Source organism: Cyclopterus lumpus, chromosome 11 (genome assembly GCF_009769545.1).
Source record: "Cyclopterus lumpus isolate fCycLum1 chromosome 11, fCycLum1.pri, whole genome shotgun sequence".
In the NCBI taxonomy this organism is placed as follows: domain Eukaryota; kingdom Metazoa; phylum Chordata; class Actinopteri; order Perciformes; family Cyclopteridae; genus Cyclopterus; species Cyclopterus lumpus.
The window spans coordinates 13483667-13496576 of NC_046976.1; the positions used below are offsets into that span (position 1 = coordinate 13483667).

At 41.6% G+C, this 12910-nt stretch overlaps 1 protein-coding gene across 1 annotated transcript; it reads left to right on the plus strand.

Annotated features, from left to right (window-relative positions):
• Positions 1-3207: 3207 nt before the first annotated feature.
• On the plus strand, positions 3208-12870 carry col8a2 (collagen, type VIII, alpha 2). Its single transcript, XM_034546059.1, has 2 exons — positions 3208-3370; positions 7625-12870. Exons 1-2 carry the CDS (start codon positions 3208-3210, stop codon positions 9526-9528), a joined length of 2067 nt encoding a protein of 688 aa, XP_034401950.1. The 3' UTR covers positions 9529-12870.
• Positions 12871-12910: the final 40 nt, after the last annotated feature.

A 12910-nucleotide genomic window follows, 5' to 3' on the forward strand; every position in this document is an offset into this window, starting at 1 on the left:
AACCTCAGGCTGTGTTTGATGGTTTCCTGCCTGTCTTCATATCCCATATGAACATGGTGTAGATGTTCAGGTGCAGTTTGTGAACCAACAGCAGCGAGAGCATGGATCACCTGCAAGACAGTGATGCAAAAAAGATGCAAAGAGACGAAAAACAACTACGAATAAGATCCTAAATGACAACAAAACAATACGTAACGACCAAAAAGAGAGACAAAACCACGACAAATAAATACAAAATGAGAACAGTGGGACACAAAATTACAACAAAGATACATAAAACACCCAATGAAAGACAATACAACAACAAAGAGACACAACATTATTACAATAAAAGGAGGAGAGGTGGGGGCCTTTTACCCATCCATCTGTCCATGTGGATGTCAGACATAACGTAGTTCTTTAACAGCTGGCTTGAAGTTGGAACAGCAACGTGTTGACTGTAAGAATGTCATGATGGAGTTGGCGGTGCGGTCAGACTCTGCCTCACTTCCTCATTAATGCTTCTTTGCTCCTCTGCTCTTTCTTTCTTTGTGTATTTTTGGATCTGTTACCTTGATGTGTGTGGTGATTTCTTTTTTCAGCTCAATCTGTTTTGTATAAAGTGTCACTTGGCCTGCCAGACGAGGCTTTTTCACTGTAAGTCTGGATGCTGCTCATGTTTAATGACTGAGGGAGGCTTCGATTCACCATGAAAACCCGGGGTTTTGTTTTGGTTAGGACGAATTCTTATAGGAAAAAAGGGGGAAAGTTAACGAGTTAAAGCATTATCGAGAAACCCGCGTAATCACTTACCAGAGCTATAATGTGCTCTCCTACACCCTCACACTGGGTGTTGTGTTACGTGGGGTTTCTTGTGTGCGAGTCTCAATCCAGCAGTGGCTCATGGTGGTCAGCCAGCGAAGGATTGCGTGAGATTTCTTTCACAACGTCTGCAGAGCTTTTTTGAACGAAAAACATTTGATAAACAGATTGCGCAGGTCTGTGAACTGCCTGTCTGCGTCTGATCCCTGGTCATGCACGGCTTCTGGGTTTGAGCGTGAGTCGCTCTGGTTCTTGAGAGTGTTTGACGGCCTGCAGAATGGTGGGCATCCAGAGCCAGTTAAATTACATCGGCAACAAAACCGCAGACCCCCATACCAGACGAGCTCTCCCCTGCCAGCCAGCCAGCAAGTCGGCCAACGACCGTACACCAATACTGTTCTCTCTTTCTCCTGTTTATTTCTTTTCACATCTTTGTCTTTGGTTTCCTCATTTTGCATCGATTAAGCTTTTGTACGCACATTTGAGAGGTGCAACCCGCGGTACCAGAAACGAGCATAAACAGACACCGCTGACATACTTATGTCTAATAAGTTTCTAACACTTTGGTAAATGACTTGAGATGAGAATTTGACTACCTGGCTGTGCGGTTGCTAAACAATCACAGTCGGTAGAATCAAAGCTGTAAAACAGACGTCATCTCTGCACACACATGGTGGCAATGAACATATTGTTTTCTAAGTACGTGTGACTTGAAGGCTGCTGCGGACTCCCAGATTACTCGCGGTACCTGCTTCCAATTAACTACATTGTAGAATTTGATGTAATTTTCTAATTAGAAAATGTCTGATAACTTTCAAATGAGAAAAACTTGTGTTCGGGTAACTGCTGTTCCATGAGTGAACTCTCAGAGTGAACACACACACACACACACACACACACACACACACGCACACACACACAGACAGTCAGGACGAAATGAGTGTTATATGAAGCCGGGGGAAATAAAGGAAGGGTTGATGAGCTAGAGACCGACTGCAGCAGCCTCCTCCATCTCTTTGGCACTGAAGAGTTGCACTTAATGCTGCTTCATATTAATGACCCCAAATAAGTAAGAGGTGGTAATCAGAAACTACATTTGCCAGAGTGATGAAGTGTGTCTATCTCTCATTTGGTTTGCGATATGTCACCTGATATTGGTGTGATTTTGCTGCCAGTCTATGACACTGTATGTCAGTTCAATCCTAAAATACTAAAGCAGGTTAGCAGTTTGTTATAGCTATGCACCACTTTCTCTCATGTTCACACAATATCCATGCCTGGTGTATGCATGACATTTTGGGCAATAAAACAGGAGCAGGCTCAACCTGAGATTCAATTTTTCATCCCACATCATCACAAAATAACTGCTGACAGTCATCAGTCCAAAAACAGCTGACATAAACAGCTAAATTGAGAGTTGAAGTGGAAATTGAAGCCATTTTCACACATAATTTCACCATAAGGACACCTACAGTTGCTCACTTACGATACGCAAACACACTAACCATCCACTGGTGGTTTCCTGTTCGCACCTGACCACGGTTGTGGAAACATCTGGCACAGGGAGATGTGGTCATTTTTTCCTGAAGTAAATTAAAGTCAACAAATCTGCTTGCCACAGGTTCTGAGAGCCATATAGGCTCAATATTAACCCAACCAAATACTTACCGCATGCAGTGTAGCAGCAGAGCAGCAGTGTGTGTGCAACTCATGTTTGGACATGTGAAATGTATGGGAACAGTCTTGTGTAACTTATCATTCACCAGTAATGGAGGTAGTGCCTGTCTTTAATATTTAGCTGCACATGAAGTAATTCATGCTTCAGGAGATGTCAGCCAACCCTTAGCCCATTTGTATTTGGGGATTATCTTGCTTTCCCTCCTTCATCTCAATAAGCATGTTTCCTCTGCTTCCTTGGTTTCCTAAATGTCTGTGGCAATGCTTGTAGACAGACAAACTAATAAATCTAAAAACTAATATTCACTGCATAAAATATTTGATATGGGGGTATTACTTCACATTGCTTGGAGCAGTGCAATTCACTCATTTCAGCTCATAAACAATGAATGCAAAAACATTCAAAAGGGGTATAGTTATTACCTTGCAACTTTCAAAAAGTTAAAATGTGTTTCCACAAACGTTTGCTATTGTGTGGTGTTTAATAAATGAGGAAATGCATTAAAGCATGATGGAAAGATTTCTAACCGACAACATTATGATCCCTTAACTCATCCCAGCCTCATCAGATCAGACTCCTCTTGACTCCCTGATTTGATTGTAAACTCCAATCAAAGATTTTTTTTTGTAAGATAATGCCCAGTCATTTTGAGCATAATAACAAATATGGATCTCTTTTCTGTTCTATTTCTTCCTCCAGTTATTTTTGTGTGACATCTGAAGCCTGAGATGCTGGTGACCATGCTGTTGGCTCCTGCCTGTGTGCTACTGATGCTGGGAGCGCGGGCTCTTGCTGGAGGCTATCCCCCCGTGGCCCACATGAAGTACATGCAGCCCATGATGAAAGGGCCTATAGGACCCCCGTTCAGAGAAGGAAAGGGACATTACGTTGGTAAGTAATCCATGAGATTATTTTTGTCTCTTTTACGTCAATGTCTCACTAAACTGTTTGCTTTTAACTCTGCCGGCCGAAAGGGCCACTCACATTTCAGCAACAGTCCATTGGGGCATTTGGAACTGATTCAGGAGGATTTAACCCTATATTATTGAGCCACACTCCTCAGTACAGCAATTTTGTATATGATCAACTGTACAATTAGCAACTCTCTTTGACCCTTTGACAAGTCCCTGTGTCTCTGATATTAATTCAAGTGTACACAGTAGCCACACTATAGTTAAGTCTTGATGTTTATGTAAGTTATTTCAAATTGAATAGTTCCCGACTCAAAGTTATTTCCTGCAAACAGTATAAAAGTTACTTTTTTCTAACTATCGGCACCAAAGTGAGCACCGATGTGGATCATATGCAAGTCTTAAAAAACAGAGATAGAACGACGTGCTCGGAACAAAAGAAGTCTCCAACGTTGCGGTTCAATCTGTGACTGATGTTGAGACCCTCCCAGGACAGACTTGTGCACTCAAGCCACTGGTTTAGTTGCTCTCTGCAGGCAGTCAAAGGACTCGCTGAAGTGTGTGTCTCGTTGCCCTGCGGGTCCGACAGCTTTTGGCAGCTTCTCAGTTGGGGCCTAATGGAGGCCTGATTGCCCACCGTTTGCTGAGCTCCACTTGGCCAGTGGTTCTTCCTGCCATCTGGATGCTTTTACCCCACTGTTTATCAATTATTCTTCAGCTGTGTGATGAAGGAGAAAGTGTGAAGGATATAAAAATAGATTGTATAAAAGACTCAGGCAAGGGGAACTGGGATAGTGAGGGGGTGATAATCATCCTGACAATAAATGTCCTTGCTGTCATTGCCATCATTATCAAGTTTTACTCAAACTACCAATACCAATTTGGATCATAGGAGACGCGCCATGTGTGAACAGAGGCCCCTTCTTCAAAGCAAAGTTCAAAGCAAACGACGGGCACATTTTCAGTTCAGTGCTATAATAAGATGTTGGACAAAGACAGAATCCAGAAGTTGGATTCAAAGCAATTTTACTGTTCATGTGTCGCAGTTAAATCCCTCCACAGAAACATCAAAGATTTGCAAAGAGGAGTTATGCTTTCTATAAATGGGATTTCAAAGTGTGCTAGAAACAAGATTAAGATTCGGAGGAGTGAAACTAATGCGCCATGTGGCTCACATGAATACAAGGCCTTGACTGCCACCCAGTGGTCACATGTTCACATTGCATCACCACTGAAATAATTCATCAATTAATTAACCATATAGTAGAATTATCAGTTCAACTCAAACAACGATACATACATAGGATCCTTAGATCTAATGTATCAGATGTGGTATTATAATTTGCAAATACAAATACAGTCAACTTTTCCAGAAATGTGTAAAATAATGTCTGTGATGTTATACAGAATATGTGAAAGTATATAGCAGTCGTATTGTACTCATCGTATAAAACAAACAAACCACAGATACAACATCTAATAACTTAGCATATGAGTGTAGTAACTCAAAGAATATGTTCTGTCGTTGAGAGGAATAATAGGTGTTCAGAGAAAAATTAATGGAAAGACTATCATTAAAAAAACATATCAAATATCTAAAAGCAAGATTTGTCTCCCAGTCATGTATAAAGGTTTTCTTGTGTGTGTACTGCCCTCAGGCTTGCTCGGGCACTCCCGTTGATTTGCTTTTACAAGAGCAGAGTTCAATAAATTCAGTGACTCTGTCAGTTTAAATGTATTTGAAAGCACAACTTAAGTCTTTGTCATCTGGAGAGAATCGTACTGAAGAAGCCATTATATCCTCTCAAGTGTGAAGCACCTTATTTCCTCTCTCTGGGTGATTTATTAAGGCACTCTACAGTAGCTAAACACACAAAGCAGAGGCCAGAATGCTCATTACACACCTGAACACAATGTTTCGACTGGCACCCTCGCTGATATAGACAAACTTATAGTCTAAATGTATTATAGGAACCATTTATTTGGAGGAGGATACAAAAGTGATTACATCTGAAATCTTACAAAAACTGTACAGTCTGGTTAACAGGTGAAAGTTAAACCTCAGAGAGTAAGCAAAATCATCACATTTACCCAAGGATTGCTTGTTAATGTCTAAACATATTAAAATTAAACACTTAAAGTGTAAATGGTATCATACAGAATGAAAAAAAAAATAATACCTTCATTGTTAAAATTGGTATTTTGCTTTAAAAGTTGATTGCACCCATTTTGGGGCCATATGATCACTTCGTATATCAAATATTTATTTCAAAACTACATGATGCAGGCTTTCTCACATGCCGAACATAATAATGTACACACACATACCTAGACTCATACAGTACTATGACCCATGTGCTATCTAGTGTGTTAAGCTTTGTTTCTATCATCATTGTGTTAGATTTCAAATGATCTCAAAAAGGCTGCATTCTCATTAAGTGCCAGCAGGGGGAAATAGTGGTCTGTGGTTGAAATAATGGGATTTTAAACTTTCATTTTTCTGCAAGCTTAATATTACAAGGCAGAGAAAAGAATATGTTTTCACCTTGGTAATTTATTGCTGTTGGTTTATTGACAGATCCCAGGTTTGAGAGGGCATGTGTTACATATCACTGTTTTGGGATATGGTTAGAAAATGAGAATAAATTACTTTTCCACAACTGAATCTTTTGCTTTCATTAGGCTAGGCTGACTGAAGCAGCGGTCACTTCTTTATTTCACTGCAAGATTGTCTGACAGAGATCCAAACAGATACCATGCATTTTGAAAAGTGGGCACTTGTCATTTGTGCTTTCTTATGAAAAGAATACAAGGTGAGCTGCCCTCTGGCTATGAGACCTACAATGTTGTTGAGATGAGTAGCAGCAAACCTGATGACAATTTGTGATTGCAGGCCAGGCCTGTGCTTCTGCTTTTTGTGGCCCTCACTCAGCTAGGAAAGAATAATGAGACATGTGGAACACTGCTTCAGTCTAGTTTCCGCTTTGTTACACAATCAAAATATTTTCATTTTACAGACACTCTCAAACCCAAGTCACTCAGGTGTAAAACAGATAAGTGAATTCCTGTCTAATGGTACGATTACATGGATTGTTATATGGATTGGAGACCTGTCCAGAATATAGCCTGCCTTCTGCTCATTCTAACCTGGGATAGACTTTAGCCCTTCATGACAATAAACACGCAGTTAAGAAAAATGATTAATTAATGACCTGAATAGTCCGAAAGCTTACCATGCCTTCGACTCATGGAAAAGGTCATCAAATGACACAATTATATAAAAGGGAATTCAGGGGACTCTTTCCAACATGATTGAGATTTTAATCGGTAACAACGTTGTGATGTCAGATGTTTCATCTCTGTATAGCTACTTAATTCATTATTCATTCTGTCTGCCCTCAATTGTTGTTCACTTGACAGTGGACAATGTACTCAGCCCCCAGTTGCATTTGTACATCTTCTCTCTCTAGTGCCTCTGCAGCTGCATTGATTCTCTCGATGTTGAGTACGTTGTTTCAAAACTTCAGCGGCTTATCAAAAACTGCTGAAATCAACACAACATTTGTTTTCTTTTTTTAATTGGTCTATTGGCACTTGCTTTGCTGCAACAGTCTGCCTCACTATAGCTTAACTTTGGGCTAAATGATTGAGGTATTTCTACAACACATGTAGGATGGATTCATTAACTTTTTAAATTTTTTTAATTCTTTTTAAGGTCTGACACCCTCACCGCTAAGTGGCAGACCTGTGTAAAGTCCAGTGTTTCAAGTATCTTTCGTTCTTACATGACGATGAAGCAGTGTTTCGTAAAGACAGATTTGAATTTACCTCTAACGGTGAAGCAGCTGGTTGATGCAGTCGGCTGCAGTGGAGATGAGAATTGCATCCCTGAGGGTTTGTTTGTATTGCTTTGACCTACAGTAATTTAAGAGAATTTTTTGGTTTCCATCCAAATGCATTCAGGACACTACACAGCTGTGGCTCCGATGGTAGAGCTGGTCATCCTTTTATCACAAATCAACAGTGTTTGAATGAGATATGAACCTCAGGTTTCTCCCTGGCACTTTACAGCAGCCTATTGCTCCTAATGTTGAAGATGTGTTACGCATGTTTGTTTATTTACACATAAACCCATTTATATGTTACATGTTTTAAACTTTCTGATCAGTGTTCTACTTCTTATTTGCTTTTAAATATATTATCATGCCAACAATATGATCTTCTTTTTTTGCAGATATGCCACCCATGATGGAAGTCAAGGGGGAACCAGGCCCCCAAGGCAAACCTGGAATTAGAGGCCCCACCGGGCCTGAAGGAATTCCAGGCAAACCTGGACTGGGCAAGCCAGGTCTCAATGGCCAGCCAGGCTCTCAAGGACCTCCTGGTTTTCCAGGAATTGGTAAACCCGGACTTCCAGGACTCCCAGGAAAAATTGGTCCAAAGGGAATGAATGGGCTTAATGGCGAGGTTGGCCCTCGTGGTGAACCAGGTTCCAGAGGTTCTTCAGGGCAGCCCGGCCTCCCTGGCCCAGCTGGCTTGTCTCTAAATGGGAAACCTGGACTTCCAGGCATGAGAGGCCCCTCTGGCTCTCGGGGTGAACCGGGAGGAAAGGGCCTTTCTGGCCCACCAGGTGAACGTGGGTTTAGGGGCGAGAATGGAAATGGAAAGCCAGGGCCTTCAGGTATAAGGGGTCCTCCTGGGCTGAAAGGCACTTCAGGACCTCCTGGTCTTCCAGGTATAGGCAAACCAGGCTTAAAAGGTTTGTCTGGACTGCCTGGTCTTAAAGGTGATCAAGGACTCCCAGGGGAACAAGGAGAACCTGGAGAGGCTGGGGCTCCAGGTCTACAAGGTCTGCCAGGACCAGTTGGGTTAGGGAAGCCTGGGCAAGACGGACTGCCTGGAGGACTAGGTTCACAAGGTCCAAAAGGTGAGGCAGGGCTTAGGGGTTCTCCTGGATTTCCTGGCACTCCTGGTTATGGAAAACCTGGTCTGAGTGGACCTAAAGGAGACAAGGGCTATGGTGGGTTGCCTGGTCTCCCAGGGGACAAAGGAGGGCAAGGAATGTTGGGCCCAATTGGGGAAACAGGCCTTGATGGGCAATCAGGACCACCAGGACTTCAAGGGCCAATGGGACTCCCTGGAAAACATGGAATGTCAGGACAGAAGGGAGAGCTGGGGCCCCAAGGCCCTCCAGGACTTCCTGGCCTCAGAGGCGACCAAGGCCCCACTGGATCCTTTGGAAAACCTGGCATACCTGGGGAGAAAGGGATTCTTGGACCTAACGGTCCTGTTGGAAAACCTGGACCCAAAGGTGATGCAGGGCATATTGGCCTACCTGGAAATCCAGGACTGACAGGTGTTTCAGGGCCTAAAGGTGAGGCAGGGTTTATAGGAACTCCAGGACCCAGGGGGCAGTCAGGAATTCCTGGTCTACAGGGTCCCATGGGGCCCATGGGGCCACAGGGTGGCCCTGGCCAAAAGGGTGAATCCGGACTTCCAGGGCCTGCAGGACTGGGTAAGTTTGGAGAGAAGGGAACTATAGGTCCCCAGGGTCCTCCAGGAAAAGCAGGCCCTTCTGGGCTTAATGGTAACCACGGCGCTCCTGGTCCTCCAGGGCCCCCCGGTCCTCCAGGAAATGGCCAAACAGTTGTTGCAGGGGCAACTGATTCGCAGTTGGAAGGGGATGAAGTACCAGGAGACCGGAAAGGGCCTGCATACAGTCAAGTCCCACTCTCTGCCTCTGTGGCACCGGCCTTCACGGCCATCCTCACCACACCTTTCCCTCCCTCTGCCATGCCAATCAAATTTGACAGAACCCTGTACAACGGGCAAAATGCCTACAGCTCTGCTACTGGCATGTTCACTGCTCCTTTATCTGGTGTCTACTACTTTGCATACCACATGCATGTCAAGGGAACAAGCCTGTGGGTGGCACTGTACAAGAACAATGTGCCAGCTACTTACACCTATGATGAATACAAGAAAGGCTACATGGACCAGGCGTCCGGTAGTGCTGTCCTAGAGCTGAAGGAGGGTGACCAGGTCTGGGTCCAGATGCCCTCGGATCAGGCAAATGGCCTCTATTCTACCGAATACATTCACTCCTCCTTCTCAGGATTTCTGCTCTGTCCCACATAACCCTGTCCTTTCATTCCTGTTCCTGTATCGGCACCTCAGAGCAGCCCTAAACCTAAAATACCTACAGCCATTACAGAAACACAAAACCCATAGGATTCTCAATATTATTGCCATCATCTTTATCTGTCTCACCCTCAGCAATATCAGCAAGAAGAAAAACTTTGTGAATTAAATATGGAAAGTTTTAAAAAGCAGGGGAAGGAATTTCATACTGTGTTCTTTGTTTCAATGTCCTTCAAATGTATGTTTTGGGTTGTATTTCACAATGGTGTTTTTTAGCTTATATTATTTTAATTATTATATTGTCATAATTTTATTGTTATTATTTGGTCCTTGTCATCATTGTTGTTGTTGTTGGTGTCGTTGTTTATCGGATTCAGACTATTAAGTGCCTTACTTTGTAATGTGCTAGTGACAGACCTTATGTGACTGCACATCCTGCCCACAAGCTCTGACATCACCAGACCCTGGGGGGTGATTGGTTCCTCTGGCTGCAGTCACGTCCCCCTTGTGTTCCTATTTAAACCGTGAATGGCAATACTGACATAAAGAGCAACGATACAACATAGAATATATAGAAAGACAATAGCAAAACAAGGCATTTTGTGGCTGAAATACTATTACTTTTCACGTTTCTTTTGTTTGACCTTTATGGTACTCTAAACAATTGCTACGTTAAAATTATTAATGGGATTAAATCTTTGTTTAAAGAGTGAGATATATATTTTGACAATTAGTTGGCATCTCTATAGGGTGCTTATTTCTCTGCTTCTTTCTGAATTTAGTTGGCGACCATTTAAGGATGACCTTTATCTTTTTTTTTATAATTTATTGAACTGTCCAGAAATGCAATCCAAGAAACACAATCCAAGAGTAAATATAACCACACAGTATTCAACTTTAAAAATGAAACTGGCTTGTTAAGAGTTGATATTGCAAACAATATGCTTTTTTATTTTCAGGAAAAAATAATTAAGGATTATAAGTATGCATACAGTCAAGGTTTACATGCCATAGAATAGATACTCAGAGCAACTGCAATATGCATGGTTAGGACTCAACTCCAGCTGGATTAATGGCCCGTGTCCTTCTATTGATCCTGTTTTTCACATTTGCACTGCCCATCCCATCATGGTGGCGCAGGCATCCCTTTCAGATGCTCTAACCATGACATCACTGCTTTCTAATGGTATCCTAACCATTTATATATTTAGTATCACATTAACATTCTAAGTGAGTTATCTCTGCTGCCATACCATGAAAGCTGCATTTCTGACCACATTTTGCAAAATCTTTGAAGATGCTGACTGTTTATGAAAAACGGGGATGCAAATGGTTGAAAAACAAAATACATCTTCCTTCAATGCTAGTTTCTAAGCAACTTATTGTTGCTGGGCAAACAAGAGCAATTCTGAATCATTCCTAAAGGAAATTGTTTCTAATAATTCCAAAACCATTGTGTCTAAAATAGCTAAATTATTGTTTTGCTTCATGGAACATCTGTGGCTACAAGGACAAGATGTCTCTCAGAACAGAATAATGATGAAAAATGTAAAAAATATACAGCCGGAAATGAGAATCAATCTGAATTCACTCCATGAATAAGTAAAGGGACTGACTGAGGCCCACAGGTTGTGAAATACAGGTTGTGTAACATTTAACAACTACCTGCCAGATTTCTGGGAGAGGTAGTGGGCCAGAGGTGAGAGTGGTGTATGTACTCATTTCTGTTGGATGAGGCATTAAGGATACATGCTGTGTGTGTATGCGAGTGCTCGTACGTTCTGGTAAATATACCCTTCTGTCTGTCACTATGTCAACACACGTGTACGTATGTGTGTGTGTGTGTGTGTGTGTGTGTAGTTCACATTGTCCCCCTGGCATTCAGGTCATGAATACTTCAGCGAAGATAATCACAAACTTAAATGAAGTTACAAACCCTGAGAAAGAGCTTACAGTCCTGTTAATGTTCCACGTGTATTCTGACTCCAAAATCTCTCAGCCTGCTTTGGGCTTTTAAGAAAAATCCACACACTGCAAAGTAAGGGAACAAGTTATAAAATAGGGGAAGGTAATGGGTAGATTATGAGAGGTGACAACAACATAATGAAGACAACATTTAGGAAAAATAAATTACTGGTTGAACACTTTTGACTATTTTGCATATTGGTTCAATGAGTGGCATACTGGTGTGCAACAATTGTTGGGTTGTACTCAGTCACGAACAGAAAAACGTCACTCTGGTGAAGTGTGCAAACATATTTTATCATGGTTGCAGTTACAGAAGAGAGGACGTTTGGGTAACATTGAGAAAAGTGGCTTATAATTACTGACCGATTACCGTGCCTTTACTTATGCCGCCCAAACACTATCATTACACTGAATTAAGGACTACCTTACATCTTGATGGAGGAATGTCAATGTACAGGAGGAGTGGGACAAATATTGAGTTTTGCAATCAGAATAAATGTTGTATAGAATGTTTCTATAAATCATTGACCGTGCTGTGTCACGATATAATAAACAGTAACTCTTCTGGGAAAGCAGTGCTAGGAGAAGGCCTAATCAGTATTTTAAGTCTATGTAATGCAAACAGTGGACTTGCTCTTGCCCTTTCCTTCTCATAAAGAAAACACCTACAACTGCTTTGTAACATTATTGTCATGTGAGTCTCCAAGACCGTCCGAGGCTCGTTGTGTACTGTATGTTGCCTTTTTTTGTCGCCTTCTATTTTTGGACATATGAAATGGTGACGTGAGTTACATGTGGCTATAGCTCTCTGTCCTTACGTTTTGCTTGCAGAGTTTGCCCTGTGTGCAAATCAGTCAACGAGTGTTAGTAAGATTCACGTACCATCTCGATCACGTGTTTTCTGTTTTTCTTTAAAAATAACGACACTTTTTTTTTTTTAAAGCCTTGCTTCGGTTCTTAAGGGATATTTGTTTGTTTTAGTTTCCGTAAATACAAACGGCCATTCCCATTTGCACATGAAATTAATGAAGATGTATTTATACATTTATGATAATTTAATAGGGATGCCAAAACCGACCACCGAAGCCTAGAACGTATAAATGATATTTAACAGCATTGATGAGTTAAAAGCATGTAGTTAGCATTCTAGAGTTGTTTGTGAAGGATTATTTGTTGACTTTTATTTTCTATTTGAGTAATGTACAATGTATCAACTTCAAAGATGTTTGTCATACAAGGCTATTGCGTGCACACTATGCAATAGAATTTGGGTATAAAATGCACTCTTTTTGATCAAAAATGTTTGTCTGCTTATACAACATCTACAGTACTTGATTGTATTGATATCACATCAATAAAAATCTTCTTTTATATTGGTGTCAGGCCCCTTCTTTCTATACACTGTTTGTAC

Excerpts from the sequence above, each read along its gene's own strand:
- col8a2 (XM_034546059.1), top strand. The coding sequence starts at position 3,208 with ATGCTGGTGACCATGCTGTTGGCTCCTGCCTGTGTGCTACTGATGCTG. Across the intron at positions 3,371-7,624 it reads AGGAAAGGGACATTACGTTG|ATATGCCACCCATGATGGAA; the intron begins GTAAGTAATCCA and ends CTTTTTTTGCAG.